This window comes from Aplidium turbinatum, chromosome 3 (genome assembly GCF_918807975.1).
Source record: "Aplidium turbinatum chromosome 3, kaAplTurb1.1, whole genome shotgun sequence".
NCBI lineage: Eukaryota > Metazoa > Chordata > Ascidiacea > Aplousobranchia > Polyclinidae > Aplidium > Aplidium turbinatum.
This window is the reverse complement of record NC_137474.1, coordinates 1895070-1916710: the sequence shown is the minus strand read 5'-3', so window position 1 is coordinate 1916710 and position 21641 is coordinate 1895070. Positions and strand designations below refer to the sequence as shown.

The window sequence follows — 21641 nt, the reverse complement described above, 5'->3', positions numbered from 1 at the left end:
CCCTGCCATCACCTTTTATATAGGCTACCAAGTACTTATAGGCTACTTGCATACCATGCCTTAACCATTTATATAGGCTACCAAGTAGCCTACTTGCATGTTTAACTGTATGATGATTGATGAATCAACCATGTTTGATGGGTGCGCGGAGCACACACTCTGAATATACGCCACTGCAATATCCAGAGTTGCCATCGACATGGACCCCAAAATAAGGACAACAGAAAAATTAAATTTTCATACAAAATAAAACAAACGGTTTTGAACAAATCTCAGCATTTATACGAGCCATTATATATCACATGCCATATTGTTTGCCAGAAACAATGTGTTCCAGCAACTCATTGTTCGTAAAAAAATACTTTGTGCATCTCACGACAACTCAGGTCTAGGTTTACTTTTACTGTAGTAGGGATTTGGCTGTCATTCTACTAAGTTTATTCACTAATTGTTGAAAATAAGACAAAATAAGGACTCAAATCAAAAAGAAGGACATTTCCTAGCAATAAAGACAGAAATATTTTCTAAGATAGAGTTCTTCAAAATAAGGTTAAATCTTAGAAATAAGAACGGTATGGCAACCTTGGTAATATCCTTGGAATGGGGTGATTTACCGATTAGGTCCGTGTTGTGCACCGTCTTCCTGGCGTTCAATTAAAAAATGGTTTTCGATTTCGCCATTTACTCGACAAACCTTCTAAGAAACTCGAGTTGCTAAGCGATCTGTTTCCGACGGCCCTCCCTACTGTACACTTAGTTAATTACAAGCACTTTTGCAACTTTATGACAATTCTGTAACTTTATGAGATGTTTTTCTTATTTTTGTATCATTCTGCGTTCCAACCTTCTAAAAACAAACATGTTTTGATAACTACAATGCATATCCGAATCATATTTTAAGTTATTCTTTCACCCACGCATAACCAAGCGCTGTACAACGCATCGTCTATATGCTGCGCAAGGCTAGTTCTCGTCTAGAAGGACCCAGTTGTACCGCCGCTAGTGGTTTCGTGGTATCCTGTCGCACAACCCCATTGGACGGTAGCCTTTTATAACATGTTCTGATTGGTTGGCGGTGTCATTCTAGTCATTTTAGGGATAGTAGAACATAGGGATGCGAAACTTCATCCGCTTTTGGCGTATCCGCAACACTAGAAGGGTTACGTTTTTTTCTAATTTACAAAATATTTTACTTTTTATGTGTTATATAAGAAAAGTTAAGTTGGTTTTAAAGTAATTTAAGGTTTTTAGTTGAAAGCAAGCCTGCAGTAAAGCGTAAAAAAATGTCAAATTGGCAATTGACCCTTCTAAAGTTGAAGGAACAACGGAGTTGCGCGTCCCGTAATATACCGTCCCTATAGTCATTTGCAGTGGCAGAATTTGTTCTTGTTAAAGTGGATACCGAACTAAGTTAAAACACAGTGTAAACGCCTGGCTTGTAGTTCAGGGTTGCCAAACGAAAAAATCATATTGAAATAAAATATTTATTCATATTGATAAAAAATTCAAAATGTGCTAACAGCGAAAATATATTTTTCAAAATTTGATCAATAAAATATCACAAAACCTTTTCAAAGCCAAATGAGTGGGGGGGGGGGGGTGATTTTGCATTGATCACCCCCCTCACCCCCCTTGGATAGAGCCCATGCTATAATGCCAGTTGACACTGCTGTTCCTACGATCATCTACGCTAATATGAACGCTGTAATCAGGGCCTATGAGAGGGGGGTACGGAGGGTACGGCGTACCCTTGAGGGCCCAGTCCTGTGATTGTTGGGGGGCCCGAAATTGTGATTTTATACTTTACGTGCAAAAATGTTGGTTAAAACCATCCTAAACGACTAAATTCAAGCATAAAAGTTGTTATTCTTTAGTCCTGGGGGGCCCGTAATGTAGCAAAAGGGCCCAGAAAAGTAATTGAGTGCATTGCGCACAAATTAGGGGCCCAAAGTGGTGATTTAATGCTTTTCGTGCAAAAATGTTTTGTTGAAAGCACCCTAAATTGAATCATAAAAGTTGATTATTCTCCTGTTCGGGAGGGAGAGGCATAGGGTAGCAAAAGTAAAGTTGAGAAAAACCCTTGAGAGTGTTTTTGGGATTTTTGTGTTTTTTATTAATTATTTGAAAAAGGTAGTTTCACTCTTATTTCTCTTCAAAATGAATTTCGGAGTTGGAGCAGGAGTCAATACTTTCGGAGCAGGAGCGGAGCCGGAGTAAAAAAAGAGTGACTTCGTTCACCTCTGCTAGGCATGTGGTGAATGCAAAAGTTAACGAAGAAAGGTGATTTGTCAGATGATTAATTTGATTGGTTTGGTTTGGTTTTGAATCTTTATCCTCGGACTGACAAAGCCTTGATAGGTTATTCCTGGTACTTGTTTGCATACTTGTAGAGGCTCTTGACGCAGGGCCGGTTACCGAGATTGGCAGAGTGAAGTTTTTCCGATTGTTGAAGTGTTGTTGCCGAGAAATTATTCCATTCACTAGGTGCCGCTGAATGGAGAGCAGTCCTGAAATGCGTTGCTCAAACGCACACCCCGAGAGTCGAACCAGCGCCGCGTGATCTTGAACCCGGCGCGTAACCACTGAGCTAACGGGGCGGACCTGAGCTAACGGGGCGGACGAGCTTGATTAGGCTATGTCTTAACAAGACGTTATATTTGAGCCTTGGTAGAGAGCTTGACTTGTTGTAGCCTACCAGATTATATAACACTCAGTAACGTTAGCGGATTTAAACATTTTTTATTAAACACACAAAAAAAAATAAGAAAAAACTACTAAATCCAACGTTTTCGACACCACATAGTGTCCTCATCAGGAATAATTATAGGCTACATCTAAGAGAAATAAATTAATGCATTTGAAAATTTTACATTTTAAAGCTGTACAAACCATCTCTGTAGGGCCTACAAACGACACCTCTCAACAGCACCATCAACAACTGACACACGAATTCAATGCAGGATAACCTACAAAAATTGGCAAGAGACAGATCACATGATATGCACATTGCACAACACTAAATAATAAGTTAGTTTTACTGCAGCCTGATGCTATTACCACTGTGCTATTACTGCGCACAGATGTCCAATTCTGCAGTAAAGTGTTGTATGGTGTGCAATACGCCTAAGCAAACATCACGCGTTTTGCCAAGGACAAAGGAGGCCCGAAATGACTCTTTGTACCCCTAGTGAAAATTTCTCTCAGAGGCCCTGGCTGTAATACGATTAATGTTTTTGCTTAAATATACCCACATTGTGTATAAACGTCGTTTTCGTACATGATACAGAGGGTAAAAGTTGGGCCCCCTCTAGAATACTTATTGCCCCCCCCCTGGTGCTCCAAGCTAGTTACGGGCCTGTAGAGGCTTTGAACCACTGACTCAGGCTCGGTCATCGACATTGGCAAACTGAAGTTTCCAAATGGTTGCTGCTGAAGTGTTGTTGCCGGGGAATTGTTCCATTTACTGGGTGGTATGGAGAGCAGTCCTGAAATGCGTTGCTCAAGCGCACACCCCGAGAGCCAAAGCAGTACCACTTGATCTTGAGTCGGGCACGCAACCACTGAGTCAAAAGAAATCTTCGAAAAAAAATTGGGAGAAGGAAGTCAGGTATTCAGTTTTGTTTTTCATTGTTGTTGCAAACATGCAGGGAATAACAAAGTAAACACACGAACTTGGCACCTACAAAAGGAAGATATGCAACTGTCCGCCTCGTTAGTTCAGTGGTTACGCGCCCGATTCACGTTCAAGCGGTCTGGTTCGGGTTCTCGGGGTGGGCGGTAGGCCTCTACATGTATGCAAAACTGTCAAAATTAAACTTTCAAAGAAGCTTTTCTTGTCCGAGGATAAAGATCAAATCAATCAACAGAACTTGCAATTGTGAAGCAGCTGTTGCTGTTGGGATATTCATTTGTCACGGTTTGGCAACTCTCAACTTTGGTTTAAACTGATCTGCTCGTATATTTTGGATTCTCAAGTTTTGGTCACCGACGAAAACAGCAAACAGAATTTGTTTTATTGTCAAGCCCGCTGCCCAGGCATGTTGTATCATCATGACCATGTGCCAAGTGACATGCCAGTTTCAAGTGTTGACGTTCTTAGCAAGGTAGATTCTTTTTGTTCAAGTATATTTAATGAAAGTATTGTTAGAGATAGAGGTTGCAAGACTGATGTTAACTGTAATCAGTTATTGTGGAGAGTTTGTGTTTTCAACTAGCCTAATTTTTATTTTGTATGGATAGTGAAAACGTCTAAAAATCCCTACTTAAATGAACATATCGCACAGTAATCAAGCACAACTGTCCCACATGCTGCTGTCTATTATAGTCACCAGACCCATCACTGCTTTTTTCTTTGCATACCAAGGTTTAAGCCTGGCGGTTAAAGATGTAGATTAAATGGACGGAAGGAAACTTCTTGTCCACCTTCAGACATGCTGTAATGACAGACTCCATCACTGAATTAAAAATATTTTTAGATGTTAAATATTACCTTGTACAGCAGGGGTTCCCAACCTTTTTTACACTGTGGCGGTGTGGCCCCCTTTAAAAAATTGATGGCCCCCCTATTTGTTCAACCTTTCGAAGAAATTAGGAAACATCACTTTAATTAAAAAACTTGTTGATACAGTAACCAGTAGTTGAATGATAAAATATAAAATAAATACAACACACAACTGTTTACAACTTTATACATAGAAATCTTATATTATTATTTTTGAAGCAACCGGGAATTAAAGAACATTCCATGAAGATTTGGGCAAAATGTAGGCCTACTAGTATTTTTATTAAATTTTAATTTATTTCTTTTGTTATATAACAGAAGTTCCCAACCTGGGAGCCATGGCCCCCTAGTTGGCCATGAGCCTTTTTCAAGGGGGCCATGGAAAAATTTGAAAAATAATAATTTTTCTGAGTTTTCATCTATAAGCCCACTTCAACACCATATAACAAAAGAAATATATTAAAATTTAATAAAAATACTAGTAGGCCTATATTTTGCCCAAACCTTCATGAAATGTTCTTTAATTCCCGGTTGCTTCAAAAATAATAATATAAGATTTCTATGTAAAGTTGTAAACAGTTGTGTGTTGTATTTATATCATTTTATCATTCTAACTACCGGTTACTGTATAAACAAGTTTTTTAATTAAAATGACGTTTCCCAATTTTTTCAAAAGGTTGAACAAAATAAGGGGCCATTGATTTTTCAAAATTTTCAAAGGGGGCCACAGTGTAAAAAAGGTTGGTAATCTCGGTTGTATGTATAGTGTTGAAGTGGACTTAGAGATGAAAAATTAGAAAAATCATTATTTTTCAAATTTTTTCATGCCCCCTTGAAAAAGGCTCATGGCCCCCAGGTTATGAACCCCTGTTGTACAGTAATCCAAGCCCAGGCTTTTTGGTTTATTTAACGCAATGGTTATTTTTATAATATATGGTAGCCATAGCCTCTGTCTCTTGGTCCCTTGGGTGAAGTTGCTTTTGTTTTTCACCGATTATTTAGCTGTAAAGAGAAGCTGCCTTATTCCCATTTCAGTTATTTCCTGTGTCAACTTGTCTATCGTAGCTCATGTGTTGTGTTTGACATGCCACAGGACGTTAGCTCGGAAGAGCTTTTTGTTACACTTGGATTTAAATTGGAAGCGTCTCATTTGATGATTGTTTTTTGCTGCTTGCAGATCTGTCTTTTATGTCACATTTTCAACCGTACTTTAGTTACCATGTACAATAAACACCAACTAAATTTACCATCATCTGAATGAAAGTTTGTTTTATGCTTATTCGATTGTAAATAATGTTCACTGGATTTAGATTTTTTTTGTTCTGTTAAAATTTGAGATGTTTTGGTGAATTTGTCATGTTTTATTTCTGATCATCAGAGCGAAAAATATTAGGGACTTGTCAGAACATAGCAGCAGTATGAAAAAAGTAAAAGCAACAAAATGCAAACGTTCATTAAGCATGCTCAAAAGAGAAATGATTTATTAAATAGGGTCCATGTACTAATTTGCGGCCATCGACGTAACTGCGTCCACTTTAAAAATTTGCAAATATTTTGCAATTGAAAACAATTTGACAGACAAAAAATTTAAGAGTTTATTTATTATTAATGTTATCATAACTTGTGAATATAAGTTTTAATTTTTTATGTCAACTACATGACTTGTTTTTTGGTTTTGAAATAACGTTTTTAGAAAAACACAATTTTTTTATGAAAACTAAAATAAAAAATGGCTTCCTGACTTTCAAGTCGCATAAAAGTGAAATATGCTAATTGCTAATGAGAAGTGCTTTTATCAAGGTCCGAGTGTTGTTGCTGTCATTGCATTATTTCCTGCATGTTTTTATGGATGGTTTTATTAGGCGGATTGCGAAGAATGTTTGGACCCAGTTTGGTATCTAAACAGCTATCACAAAATGTGCTAATGTAACTTTAATGCACACAACAATACCACCAACTTATTACATGTTTAAGAGTATGAAAATATCTTAATAAAAATAGAGTAACTGTTTAAGTTAACAAATACGAAGCAAACAAATAAAATTTATATTAATTTCAGTTAAGTTAAAAGTTAAGTATTCTCAGTTAACCCTATTCGGACTGACTGGTGGACGGGTTTCGTTCATACCTAAAACTTTCATCGATTACATAAAAGCTATTGGCTCAAACTAACTGGTTTTATGACTTTTCCTAAAAATTATTCATCTTAGGTATAGTAATAAAATTGCATTTTTGTGTAGCATAGTTTTTTAGTTATCAGCAGTTTTTGACACCCTACTCCCAAAATTGTCTGCAAAACTAGTAAAACACTAATCAGCGTGAAATTGAAGAGGGATTAATTCCACTGCTGGATTTTGCGTCAGAAGTTGTTGGAAGAAAGTAGGTTATGTCAAGAAAGTATGGCTGGCCAATTGGCCATGCCTGCCTTTAATGAAGAGATTAGTGGTTTCAAGGAGTTTATGGTGGAGTCATCAGACAAATTTAAAAAAATTTGACTACTTTTAGCAAAAAAGCTGGTAGAATATGTGTGACCTGCGTCCACTTAAAAGTTTAACCAGTTTGTCAATGATTTTGCTCTAACTTTGCAAAAAAAGCAACTTCACTGCCAACCCAATCCTTTCTGACAACACTTTTGACATGTTTAACAACGCCTAATCAACAAGGCCCCTTGCTTGAGCACTTATACTGAGGCAAGCAATTTCATCAGAATATTCACCACCAAGCATGTACCACCACCGGTATGTTGTCTTTTCGCTTTACAAATGATATCTTGTAATTACTGTCTAGACTTCTATAACGACATTTTACTGCTGGCCTATGGCAACAGTAACTAGGCTATACAACTCAACAACACCTGCCCAACCCTTTGTCTGGGATTTTTCAAATGAAATGATGGTTATTATATAAGCTCTTGTCCATTTACTAGCACACACAGGCTTCGAAGCCAAACAAAGACCACTTTTTAGAGATTGTTTTCAGTCTGGTAAAATCGGGAAGCAAAAAAGGTTAGTGACAAGAAGTTGCTTGTGGAGAAATTGCGCCTCACAGCCGTCACATAGTTTGATATTTCATCATTTTAAAAATATAATATACTTTGTTCCAGTGAGATTTCATTTAATGAGCAATTAGGTCACTTTGTGTAGCGAAACCATGGCCAGGTTTCGTTGTATCAACCAACATTTTAATGCATATATTTATACTGATTCTTTTACTGTGGTGATAGGACACACAGCTTTAGGTTTCGTACCTATTACAGTCACACACTCACTGCATTATAAATTGAATGCACAAAGCCTCTCGTTTCAAGGACACTTTTATTGACCATCTGTACTTAAGTACCTACTTGTCATAACATTAAAGAACTTCTTTCTACACAACTCAGTGAACATTGATTTTTTTGTGTTTAAGTCCAAGCAAATTTGCCATTTATTTCCATGTGATGAAAATCTACTCCTCATATAAAGTTATCATACTTAGAACTTTTAACAGCGCTGGTGAATAACATTTTGTCACTATAAATGTGCAGGTTATAAATGTGCAGGTTAAATGAATTTTCTTTGTTTCAGGATCTTTTATAAGTAACTTTTATTAGCCAGTGTTAAAACTGTGTAGGTACAATGTTTCTTTCACATAGTTTTGCTTGTCTTTAACCATGGTTTGGCACTAAAGAGATTGTACCAAAGCTGTATGACCAAGCACATTGTTTCTGATTACGTTGTCCACTCGCTTGGGTTAAGATAGTAAAATAAAATTAAAAGGTAAGTCCACTCATACTTCTTTTGTACAAGAGATGTTTTTTTAAAAGTTTTTTATCAATAATTAACTAAAGGATATCTACAGTTCTCCACATTTATATCAAGCTAGTTTTCACATTTTATAAACTATATGTGCTTGGTAACATTGAATTAACGGAGTGTTTGCTGTTGCCAACAAAGCTTTATTTTGTTTGCACACAATGTTGATTGTGATTATCTTATGAACAGACACAATGGGGGGCTCAGTGATGTCAAGGATGATCATGTGAGTACACACATTGATTTTGTGCAGCATAATGAGTATCATATGATACTGACCACATGGTAGAATCTTGTGTTTCTTTGATTGCTTTTATAACTGTGCACCAGCAAAACCTACAAGTTATTCACCAACACATTTTTGGAGATTTTACAAAATTTGTTTAGAATTGATGTTAACTTTCTTCACAGTATGGATATTATTTGTAGTATCTTAACACATTTAACACAAGCCACTTCAAAACTCCATGAGATCACTGTATTAGAGCACCATCTTATAGTGTTGCTTTGTTTACAATTTTTATTTTGTGGTGCATTAATGCCAAAGTTTTGCTACTTTTTGCAGTGTTGGTTCAGGATTATTGTACCCGGCGTATTCATCATACAAGGCTGTAAAGGGAGCCAATGTGCGCCAATATGTAAGTTTGGCCTCACCCGATTCAATGTAACTTTTATTTATAATTTTAAATTTTGTTTTTTTAGTTATTTTTAATATACAAAAGTGGTGAAGCCAATCACTTTAAAGAAAGATATTTCAAACCAATAGCTTTAAAATTTATATTTATATTTTGAAAACCTCACATAGTTTGTTATAACTTTTTGATACCATCGCATTTGCTATTTCTTAAATTTTTAAACTCTTTGCCTTGTTTTGCATATGTCGCTTAAAAGGCGAAATTTTTCCTCTGAAACTCAAGCATGCCATACAAGAGTTATAAATGCAGCAAACATGCTGAATAAGTTACTTTTTTTCAGGTCCGGTGGATCATGTACTGGGTTGTTTTTGCCCTCTTCACTGCCGTTGAAACTTTCACAGATATGTTGCTATCATGGTAGGCACTGTTGACAATTTCAAGTCTATTTGTATGTTATATAATTGCAACTGTCATCAAATATAGTACGTTCTTATGACAGCATAAAAGCAAATTAATTATCGATTTGTGGGCTTCACAGAATGTCTTTGACATGAAATGCTAATTGTGATTATGAGGATTTACCATTGAACTCGCAAGAGGTGTGGGCAGAGTTCGAATCCGAGCAGCTACTGACAACGCTCAATCACAGTTTTAAAACCAAAGCAGCTGAAAGTTATGCTCTTAATAAGGGACTGTGGTGCGCTAACATGGCCAAGAACGTTCAATTAACGTTGTTGTGCGGTACATTGGGACTCGTTTATTTAGTTTGAATCTAGCCGAATGTGTTCATCTTTATGGCCCTCACATGACTTTGTTGGTCTTTATAACGTGAGGTGCCTTGGTTTTTATGGGACATGTGGTTGCAAGAAATTCCAAAACAGCAAAATTCGTCATTTTTACATTGATTCAACGTTGAATCAATGTAAAAATAACGAATTTTGCTGTCTGGTTTTTCAAAAAAGTTTTGGTATCATCATCAAGTAACAAACAAACCCAGTGGTTTCCAGCGCAGCAGTGCCTTGCGGTGCCTTTTACTTGTGCCCTGCCAGGTAACAGACCAATTACCGGTAAGTCATGAAGAAAACAGTACTAATTGTAAATGTTATTTTGAAGAATCTTAGAGATACTGTATTACAGTTGCATCAAATCCCAACAAGTTGAGCAAACACTAGAACCAGCAGAGAAACTGTTCTAATGAACTCCTTATCTTGCTTTTATATTTTTGACACAGAATCATTCTGCCAGCCTCCGTACAGGGTCTGATAGTTTATTAAACTTGTTGAGGTTTGATTTAAACATAATAGCTCTCGTATTTTTTAATATTTTCCAGATATATATATATAGTTGTTTTCTTCAAGGTATAGTGGGTTGTTTTTTTTACTGACGAGAGCACAGTACTTAGAGGAATGCACTCGAATTTGTTCTATTTTGCAATTATTTAAACAGGGTTACCCGTCCCTATAACTTCTATGTCGACTATCTGTTTATGGCCACAGCTATTTAGTATCCTGAGTGGCACAATTACGACTTGACTAGACGGTGTGATGTTTGCTGGCTGCAGTTCTAAGCAATTGACAGCTGCTTTTAACGCGCTGAGCATTACCCAGCCAGCAAAACCGTCGTTTTATACATTGAATCAACGTCTGCAGATGTTGAATCAATGTACAATTTGTACATTTATACATTGTACATAGTACATTGTACATTTATACATTGTACAATTTGAACATTGATACATTGTACAATTTGTTCTATTAAAATGTCACCGAGGTTGTAGGCGGAAATCTCACGTTTGCGGCTGTGAAACGAAAGACTGTTAAATAACTCAAAAATGTTTATTGCACAGTTGGTTTGTGAATTCCCCTTTAACGTTTTAATTAAAACAGACCTAGTGATGGATATGTATCTTTCATTGGCCTCCTTGCAGCCAGAGATTGACTTCTTTTTGTTTCGAGGAATTTTTTTATCATTTCATCATATGACGTTGTATCGCGTCACAAACAAGCCTACATGGGATGGTGCAATCACACTTTATAGCGATGCCATGACAACATTACGATCAATCTGTCATATCCCTTGCAGTTCGCAATATAACTTCAGTGCCCTACTAAGTTGACAAAGTGTCGTGAGCGTATCTTTAAGAAGGTTTTAGGAACGTTTGTGTGTTGACGATAAGTTGATAACTGATTTAAATCGAAAACTTGATAACTGATATATATTAACGCAGTCACTACGTATTTACTAAAAACTTTGTAAATCGCTCTGCTTGGCATTAAGCATTTTTTTGTAGTATTAATAGTATTGTAGCCTGTACCGTATATTAAGCGTTACAAAACAACAGACTTGTACACTTATTGCAGTAAGCGCACACTGGATGCACCGCATAAAGATTGTAGACCAGTGCGGTGTGGCAGCTTCCACTTGTAAACTGCTTATTAAGGTTTCACTTGAAGACTGTACCACTGTACCGGTACCTACTACATATGTTATCGAGTAATCCGACACTACAGGCGTGCATAGAAACAAAGTAAATGTTAAACAAAGGCTTGTCATAAACCTGTGTAGTAACTTTTTTCTGTGTCAAAGCAACCAAACAAGTTTTGAAAATATCTCCATAACTCATTGTGCATTAACTCTTTAGGCTATTCTACAATTTAGGTGAAGAGGTTACTTATTTGTAACCATAAGCACACATAACTAAACAACACCACAACATTTAACATCATAAAAACAAAATAGCTAACGTTTTCGGCTATGCATATAGCCTTTATCAAGCCTTGACAGCAACAGCCGTAACTCTTTATTTCTTTTACAGGATGCCGTTGTATTATGAGATCAAGGTGCTGTTTGTGCTTTGGTTGGCTCTTCCCTACACCAAAGGCTCTTCTGCTCTTTACCGCAAATTCATCCACCCTAATCTATCTAAGCGCGAAGAGGTACAACCTTATTTTCAAGTTATCCCAAGCACTGTTTCATTATCAATCTGAGGTTTCAAATATTACCTTTAAGAGCTCGTAGAAGCGCAAGTATACCCACACTGAAATACCAGAAACTCTGCTTTTCCTACCACGTTAGAAGGTTAATTAATTCGACATTTTTTGGCTTGTTGGCAACTTGCTTTAATTAAACAACCTTGATTTGCTTCCGAATTAACTTCACCACTCCTATATCGCTTGTAAAAAGGGTGACATGTTGTAAACCATAAAAATAGATCCTTCTAGTGCGGCGGACAAGTCAAAAAGTGGGTAAAGCTTGTGTCCTCTTTCTAAAATCTTTGTACCACGCTGCGTACAAACTGAAGACATCAAAGTGGTTAATTCAACATTTTGTTATGTGTCACTACAAGATTGTTTTTCAACAAAATATTTAAATTACTTCTAAACTAACCTCACTTCTTCTTTATGACCTATAAAAAGTACACTATTTTGTAAATCAGAATAGAACGTAACCCATCTAGTGTGACGGCTAAGCCAAAAGCGGATGTGGTTTCGCATCCCCATGATCTAAAATCCCTAATACAAACCACGTTCCCGCTTTGCCAAACGTGAGCCAGTGTACCCATGATCTTGCACCCCGCGTCATAATCGCTATATCGGCGTGTTCTATGTCGTGAGCATGTGCCGTGTAATTGATTCCAATCGTTGGTTCGGTAATTGTCTGCTTTGCTACAGCCAGTTCAATGAAGCGATTGGTAATTATTGTCGTCACATACTTTTGTTTGTCGCCTGTTTCTATTCTAGTTAAGTTACGAACGTAGTTAAGAACGCAAGAAATTATTTTCTTATGAAATGCCTGGTGAACAGTCTCATACTGTAATAGATTGAGTTTCGCTTTTAGCAGCATGATCGTTGCTTACTTCACAATGTAGATATTGACGACCTGTTTTAGCCTGATGCTGCGAGTTCGCTGTGGTAGTAGCGGTTTGCACTAGCTTTCGGAACACAGTTCCCTAGTCATGTGCAATGGCGGGTTGTGTCAGAGTCTTGTTCTGTATTCACTATGCCGGTTGTTTAAAGTGTGAATCCATAACAATCAGTTTAATTCACTCTCAGTAACGAGACTTCGTCCTATTAGGAAGCTCGGACTTCCATTAGTGTTATGTTCGCGGTAGCTAACTTTGTGGAGTGACTTTCCAACCACTGTTCCATCAATGTACTTGATTGCGCCTTCCTGTTTGGTTGCGCTGGCACTATCTGCCTGGCACAGCATTGAAAGTAACGCATATCTGCGATGGATGCAGCACCGTATAAAAACACACATCAATTGTATCTCAGGAAATTGATCTGTTCTTGGAGAACGCCCGAGACAAAGGTTACCAGACTGTGGTTAGCGTTGGCACAAAAGGGATCAACTTAGCGGCCAACGCGGTGGTGCACGCCGCTGTAAAGGGACAGTCAGTCGTCAGCGGTAAGTTGAAGAGCTACAGCGTCATGGACCTAACCAGCATCCCCGAAGACGCGGAAATCCATCAACAACGGAATTGTAAGTGTTGTATACCCTATTCATTTCTCGAGCTTACATTGTCATTATAGCTCACGTAATAATATGTGGTTATTACAACCATTTCTCTCTTGTCGACTGTCACCTTTGCGTTACAAGCTTCCTTTGTTTCAAAATTCTTCAACAAACGTAATTCAAATTTAATAGCCTAGCATTTTCCGCAGCCTTTTTTTTTCATTTGTTTTATCGTAATTGCAGTCTAGATTTGGTTCGTATAAAAGCACTCATCTAGGCTGTGTGAAGCAAGGTGCTATAAGAGCAAGCGTCAGCTCTTGTTATATTGTTTTGTTGGTATTTTTACATGATGAGTGGTTTCGGCTCAGCTTGAGCCTGGGATTAGTTGACGACAAGTTCAGCATCCTGTCAATGTTTCTTTGTCTGCCGCAACAGCAGAACAACCTTTGGTCGATTAACCCGATTCTAGATGCTTAACATGTCTTCTGTCATTTCGTTAATGGCAAAGTTGCTTGTTCTACAGTGCCCTCTATGAACCCTGCCATTGTCCGTGAACGCCACACAATGACCTCTAACCCGTACATAACCTTCGACCCCGCCACAGAGACGGATGGCGTTCCCGCTCAGCTGACGTCACAATACAAAGCGTACTCCATGATGAACTTAAGTCGGGAATGCTCCCAGGAAATGGAAGGTAGCTGACAAGAAACTAAAACTTTTTTTGTTGTTTGTTCATTTTATCTACAACCGGTAACTTTTAATTTTAAAGCTTTGGTAGAGAGTTCACTTTGTTGTACAATGGGCATGTAAAACTGTGTGACGTCAGTGGGTTTGACATGTTTTTCATTTTATCTCCACGCGAAACAATATACGACCATAACATAATGGCTACCCCCGATGAGCGTTACACGGTTCTGTATACCTGCGTACAACTTTTAATGATCAGAAAATCAAATTCCACTTGGCAAGTTACGCAATGCTGAACACTTGTACACTCATGACGGTTTATCCTACAGCGCATACAACCGTCGGCTTAGAGATGGCTGCTTGTATGATGGAAAACTGGTGGTTTACCGTTGGGTGTGGCCGCTAGAGGGCACGATACAGTAGTACAAATCTTAAATAGTGAAGGGTTGTTTTCAATGCCGTATTCTACTTTCCTGATGAATGCGGATAATCCTGGAATCTACACACAGGGTATTGTATACTAATGTATAGGGGGCGGACATCACGTTGGCGAATTCATCATTACTTTAGTAAACGACCCTGCTCAGGTTTATAGAAAGTATCCTATCATTGTTGCCTTTATACTTCCACGCAGAAGGAAGCAACCGAACTGTGGGGGTCGTTGAAGGATTCTCTACTGAGCCTCCATCGTACACAACCGATGATATGGAAATCACAAGGAGGAGCAACTATGCAGAAGGTTCGTCGACCACGTATTCACTTTACCAGTTCCTTCTATGATTTATTTTTTACAACTGATCAATGCAGTCAGAATCTTGTATCCGGCCGGACTTGAACCTGTGTCCCTTCGCTCCACCTCTATACACGCAACTTGGAATTTCTTTTGAGGTTATGCTTCAGTAACCACCAAGCAATTCATAAAAGTTTTACAATTTTATCAATTGGTTGCTTTTACTTGTATTTAAAGAAGTGAAATTTGTAATGTTATATGGAATCTTGAATTTTTTTTTATAAAGTGTAAATAACGGAATGGCCCATTTGCAAGAATTGCAACCCAGATAGTTTCCCTGTTACGAGGATTACCATCATCAAATGATGATCATCAAAAGGTCTTATTCAAATAGAATTGAAATGATTCTATTTGAGTAAGACCTTTTGTGTAGTTTTTGTATGTTACCTGTGTATAGTTTGCCGTAGTTCCAACGAAAATTAAGATCTGTGTTGTTTCTAATGTTTATGACGCTACAAAGTTGATTATTTGATTTCACAGAGGCGGTTGCTAACCCTGAGGAATTCACCAACACTTTCTACCCAACCCTGCCGAGGCCGAGAAAAGGCGGGAAGAGCAAGACTAAACAGGTTTGTACCGGTTACTGCTAGTAGATTGGCTTAACTCTTGTTGCTCCGGCCTGTCCAAGTGATCCAACCAAGCACAACTTTTTGGAACAATTCTTCTTCCGACAGTTGAAAGAATGTTGATTCGACGCTCATCGGTACCAGACAGCTGTGTCCTCCCGAGATTATTGATGACACGCTTTAAGGTGACCGCGAAGATTAACATGGTCGTTCATCTTCAGTTGGTAGCATGACGCGCCATGTGACGTTCTCTTGGCTGTCAACGCAGAGTTGAGTTCTTGGTGAAGTGTTGTGCTTTTTATTGAGTATATGTATTTCTAGCTGGTTAAAGGCAAGTTTGGGGCAAAGTCAACAATTCATTCAGATTAAGAACTGACCCCTTCCATTGTGTGAATAAAAGCTGAGTTTCTATCTCATGGTCACATCTCAAAACCACAACAATTATCTCACACGCCGAACCCATGATCTTTCACCAGCATGCAAATAATAACTGTGACGTCGTCAATGATCTTTGTTTAAGTCGTCTGTGCCTTCCAGATGCCGCCTTTACCTCAAACCGATGTTAGAAGATCCAAACGGAAATCAAACTCCAGCCACCGCTCGAAGCACGAGAAGGCTGCGTGAACAGACAATTGTCGCCTGGTCTCTGTCGCAGGGTTGCCAGATACGAGGCTTCTGTTTGCTTCTTACCTCGAACAATGTATTTGTCTGAAAGTTGTTTGTTGAGCAGATGATGTTGCGTATAAGTCTGTACCCAGACAGAAAAATTCGTCATTTTTACATTAATTCAACGTCTGCAGACTTTGAATCAATGTGAAAATGGCGTATTTTGCTGTCTGGGCGCTTGTCCAAGTTGAAATTTGAAAAGGCATGCACACAATATTCCACACGCACAATGTCTCCTTGCCATATAATGCCAACTGCCAATACACAATGGATTGTTCCCACTGACGCGGACACAGTCGTGTGGCTGAAGCATCGAAACAACGGCCAGAAGGATGCCGGTTCGACACCCCTCATGAGCACTGTGGTTTCTTGGCATGAATCAATGACAAACTTGGCTACGTAATGGCTTTCCGTTCGCTCAATCTCTACCCCAAGCATTCGATTTGAACCATAGTTAGAATATTGGATGTTCATCCTAGTTGTTATTTTTTATAGTAATAGTTGCAACGTTCATCTGATGAAAGTGAAAGTAAAAGCAACAGCAAACATCCGAGTTATTTCATTGCTTCACTGACGTTTCGCGCATCATGACAATGCGCATCCTCAGAGCGAATTCTTTTCGTTCAAAATCTTCAGTTTTCTTCTAGAATGCGCATTGTCATGGTGCGCGAAACGTCAGTGAAGCAATAAAATAACTCGGATGTTTGTTGTTGCTTTTACTTTCACATGCATCAGATGAACGTTGCAACTACTGCTAAAAAAGAAGCCTGGATTTGATACTACACGTGATTTGAATTGTAGTATTCCTGGGATAGGCAATGGACAGATGCAATCTCAACTAATCAATCCGAAATTGTCTTGTTCAACTTATTATGGAATCTCTAGACAATAAAATCCGTTATTTTTTATTGATTTAAGTACCACAGACGTTGAATCAATGTTAAAATGACAGATTTTGCTGTCTGGGTTGTGTGTTCAAGGCCTTCCTCCATCCGATGCAATGATTACAACATTGGTCTGTTCATCACTGCTGGCCTCACGGTGCTAAATTTTGTATTTCTCAGATTTCCAGACTCATTTGCACATGATTGAACTTGCAGCTTTGCAACAGGGGTTTTCAACTGGACTGTGCAACAACGGGGTCGGAGGGTGTAAAACTTTGCTGGTTAGCGGAAAGCTGGTCGCATTCCTGGCTAATTAGGAGAGATAAAAATTCTGGTTCTATTTTGGTACTGGATGGATGGGTCCATAGGTCACGTGGTTTGCCTGCACAGGGACGAACATGAAAGAAACATGTTGGAATCCCCCATAATGAATAACCGTTTCGGGATTCCGATTTCTCCCAATTCGTGGGCCACATGGTTTTCTTGCACAGTGAGAAACATGTTGAAAACCCCTTTCCTGCATTCTTACAATGTTAAATTGTCACAAGATGTTGAAATAATGTTTGTTTGCTTCGACGAACCTCCCTTGTACCCTACGTCCTGCCAACAGTTGCATCTCCATCCTACATGTACATCATCTCCATCCTGCATCATCTCCACCCTACAGCATCTCCATCCTACATCATCTCCATCCTGCATCATCACCACCCTACATCCATCATTGCCCGCCATTGACTTGTTGCAAAATGTGTTTTTTTGTTTATTTCGCATTTCCAGCTGAAAAATTGATCTTTTTTGAGTCGAATCAGCGTCTGTAGACGTTGAATCCATGTTAAAAAAGCTAATTAGGCCAGTTTTGTTGTAAAAGTTTTAAGAGTGTATCACGTGACCATGCGCGGTCATCCGTATCGAATGACGTATGATTTGTATATATTGCAGCGCAAGCAGGTGTTGCTTGGCTCAGTGGTTTATGTGATACGTGCACAACTGAGGGAATGATTTTGCTTTCATTGAAGGAACTGTGACTGTCTGCTTGTTGGTGTTTGTGGATGGTTTAATGCTGAAGCAGTAGATACTTGGATACTGGTTTGCAAATTGAAGTTGAAGGGGAAAATGTTTAAGAATTTTAGAAATGTAAAGATTTGTAAAGTCATTGAGGTCCCGATCGAAAGAAAATGGAAGACGCAATATTCGAGTTCCACCCTTAATTGAATATGCACCACTGATGATCCCGAACAAGGATGAAACTCAAATATGGCGTCTCTTTCATTTTCGTTCGATCGGGGTCTTAATCAAAAATGTTCGAGCAATTGCTTTGGTCCAATCAATCTTTTGAATGGCAGAAAACGATTATGATGAAATGATGACGTTTCTATGCACTTTAGTGCTCAATCGTCCTTGGAATATAATTATTTTGTGCCAAATTTTCAGTGCTCTGCACCGGGCATGGCAGAAGCACCTGTTCCTCTTTCAATCACACATGCTGTTGATTTACATATTTCATGAAACAGTTTTTTTAAGGGTTCACTTTTATGAGGGAAAAGAAAGTTTAAGAGCACCACTAGTACTTTTTATAGTTAATTTACGCGTAAGCCACTGTCCAAGTTTGAATATTGGTTTTACAAGACCTTGAAAGAAGCACTGTGTGTGGGCACGATCTTGAGTCTTGACGGGTCGTGGCTTGATTCTTTGAAGCTGCTTCTTCCCCAAGATGACGTTGATTGCAGATGACGCACGTTGAAGCAATGCCTCACACAGCAAAATCCGGCATTGTTACGTATACATAGAAATGACGGATTTTGCTGTCTGGGACAGTTTGGAAAGTGAGTTTCACGTCATCACGTTGAACATCGTCTGTTGCGCCCCACATATCTCGCTTACCGTCTTATTGTTTGGAATGTTCTTTGCAGAGGTGAGCACATTTTCAATTATCAGCTTTTAACATATCAACACCTAATTCCATAGAATTTATAATACTAACCAAATGGCAAAAGGTGGCAGGGGTGGCCATAAGTACCCACCCCCCTGTCAGCCTCTCATTTTTGTTCAGTCCTTGTAAATTATTTAAAACGAATCGTTTTTCCGGGATTTTGTCGGATAATGAATAGCATCAACTATAAACAGTGAAGTTTAAACTACATAACACAGTGACTTTTTTTGCGTCTCACATCCTGCCTCTCTGGCTGCCACATATGTGCTTCATGGTGATGGCTTTATAGTGGATTTTAATAAAACAATTCGCACAACATTACTGTTTCACGTTACTGTGACAATATTAACATCGTTCTACACAACGTGATGATCTTTTTATTAACATATTGTCTTCGAAAGAAATTTACTTCCCGAGGTTCATTGCCGACTGCGCCGTTTGACTTCGTCATTTTATGGTTCGTTCACTTCAGCCCCAGCACTTCGTAGCAAATGAGTTATTGTATTGTTGTTTCAACGTTAATGTACGTCAGAATACTCTGCCATCTAGCAAGATCAAGCACTGATCCCGCAGGGCTGCCCTGTGCTCAGGCACATCGGCCAGAAGACTACGGATCTAACGTACAACTATGGAAAGACCTTCAGTATTGTGACCTCTCATGAGGTGCAGGCTTATGCGCGGCTGGGCTGCAAGTCCAGGAATATGTTGGATGGTTCAGCAATAACTGTTATTGATGCTTTCGAATAAGATTTCTCGAGGGGTTAGCCGAAGACCGACCCCCCTCCAGCACTTCCCAGCTTCTGTACCACTCAGCCTTCAAACTGTACGTTGTAATGAAGTGAATCATTGTGCATAGAATGTATGTCGCTAGATTTCGTACTTCGGTTACTTATCGTTGCAATGCAATGTCTGTCGCTTAGCGATTTGATGATGTCGCGCGCGCATGTTTGTGACGTCACTTATGATGTCGCCATGTTTGTTTTATTTGACGTCATTTTATTTCCGCAACTCTTGTGTAGTTTGATCATTAAACGCTTTGGATTGGACACAAGGTTGGTTGTCAAGCCACTCGGTGGTAAAAGACGCAGCATTTGGAAGACCCCGGTTCGATTCTTGCCCTGGTTAGACCAGAACCATCCATCAAAAGTTATCGCTCCATCCTATTAGTTTCCTTCGTTCATTCGATGCATCCTTCTACACCCGATTGCGCAGTTGGATTCTACACCCGATTGCGAAGTTGGATTCTACACCCGATTGCGCAGTTGGATTGGCATCCGTCTCTGCGAGCGTCAGAGATCTACGGAATCAGGTTTTCTGGACTGCTCCACTTTGACTCCGAAGTCAGCCACTCCTGCTCCAAATATTTTGGGAATATTAACTCCAAACTCCAACCTGACTCCAAACGCAAAACATAACCACCTTCCAATTTTTTTTTATAGCCTACGTATAACGCTCATATTTTCCTTATCCTCTGTCAATTGTCATGAAACGAAACGATATTTTTAAATAAAAAAAATTACTGCTTGGAAAATAAAATCATTGAAACCTTCGCAAAAATAACAACTATGGCAAGGTATAAACGTTTGCATGTTAAGTATCAATTCCATTTTATTTTTCGTTGCTGGCGCGAACATGAAGAGTACGACAAAGTAAACACACGAGTTTGGCACCAACAAAAGGAAGAGATGACAAAATCAAAAGGTTTAAAATATGCATCGATAAAACAGTGTTTGGAAAATGCTATTTAAAAAATGTGCACCCACCAAACCTAGAAATTAGAGAAAAAAGAAAATTGTTATTTCGTCGATTGTAACATTAGACCTCGAATTAAGACTTGCAAGGGCAAGTTAAATTATACTTCATCTCTGGCTTCTGTTTTTATGCCAAGAATTTCAGACGGTCGCCCCAATAGCTCAGTTGGTTAGCGCGTGACTTCGTGAACGCAGAAACTTCAAGATCACGCAGCGATGGTTCGACTCTCGGTGTGTGCGCTTGAGCAACACAGTCTTAGGACTGCTCTCCATTTAGCGGCACCTAATGGATGGATCAGTAATTACTCGGCAACAGCCCTTAAACAATCGGAAAACTTCACTCTGTCAATCTCGGTAACCGGCCCCGTGTCAAAAGCCTTTACAAGTATCCGAAACTACCAGGAATAACGCTAACTCTATCAAAAGCTTTGTCAGTCCGAGGATAAAAATTCAAAAATGTCCGCCCCGTTAGCTCAGTGGTTACGTACTCGCTCAAGATCACGTGGCGCTGGTTCGACTCTCGGGGTGTGCGCTTGAGCAACGCATTTCAGGACTGCTCTCCATTCAGCGACACCTAGTGAAAGGAATAATTTCCCGGCAACAAGACTTCAACAATCGGAAACGTCAATCTCGGTAACCGGCCCTGTGTCAAGAATCTCTACAAGTACAGTATGCAAAACTTCCAGGAATAGCCTATCAAGGCTTTGTCAGTCCGAGGATAAAGATTCAAAACCAACCAAATTCCGGCTCCTATACAACTCTGGTGAGCGTTGACGTCGCTATAATAGCGTCTGTTATTGCAATAGCTGTGAGCGAACAATGCGATGCGCTTGAGTGACACCAGCTGCTCCTTCAATGGCACCTAGTGGATAGAATAATTTATCGCACAGTATCCCATCCTAAGCCATTTTCTTGGGATTTAACCCTTTTCCGTAATGACGTTTTTTGTTGACCGATTTAACCCAGTGTAGTGACTCTGGTA

The 21641-nt window shown here is 39.0% G+C and overlaps 1 protein-coding gene across 1 annotated transcript; it reads left to right on the top strand.

Annotated features, from left to right (window-relative positions):
- Nucleotides 1-8076: 8076 nt before the first annotated feature.
- On the top strand, nt 8077-19951 carry LOC145766257 (receptor expression-enhancing protein 2-like). The gene is made up of 10 exons (XM_082577932.1): nt 8077-8259; nt 8485-8521; nt 8861-8933; nt 9271-9347; nt 11746-11866; nt 13205-13412; nt 13909-14079; nt 14707-14811; nt 15343-15431; nt 15966-19951. The coding sequence occupies exons 2-10, from the start codon at nt 8490-8492 to the stop codon at nt 16050-16052; spliced, it is 963 nt and encodes a 320-aa protein (XP_082434058.1). The 5' UTR covers nt 8077-8259; nt 8485-8489; the 3' UTR covers nt 16053-19951.
- Nucleotides 19952-21641: the final 1690 nt, after the last annotated feature.

Excerpts from the sequence above, each read along its gene's own strand:
- LOC145766257 (XM_082577932.1), top strand. The coding sequence starts at position 8,490 with ATGGGGGGCTCAGTGATGTCAAGGATGATCAT. Across the intron at positions 14,812-15,342 it reads GAGGAGCAACTATGCAGAAG|AGGCGGTTGCTAACCCTGAG; the intron begins GTTCGTCGACCA and ends TTGATTTCACAG. Across the intron at positions 15,432-15,965 it reads GGAAGAGCAAGACTAAACAG|ATGCCGCCTTTACCTCAAAC; the intron begins GTTTGTACCGGT and ends TGTGCCTTCCAG.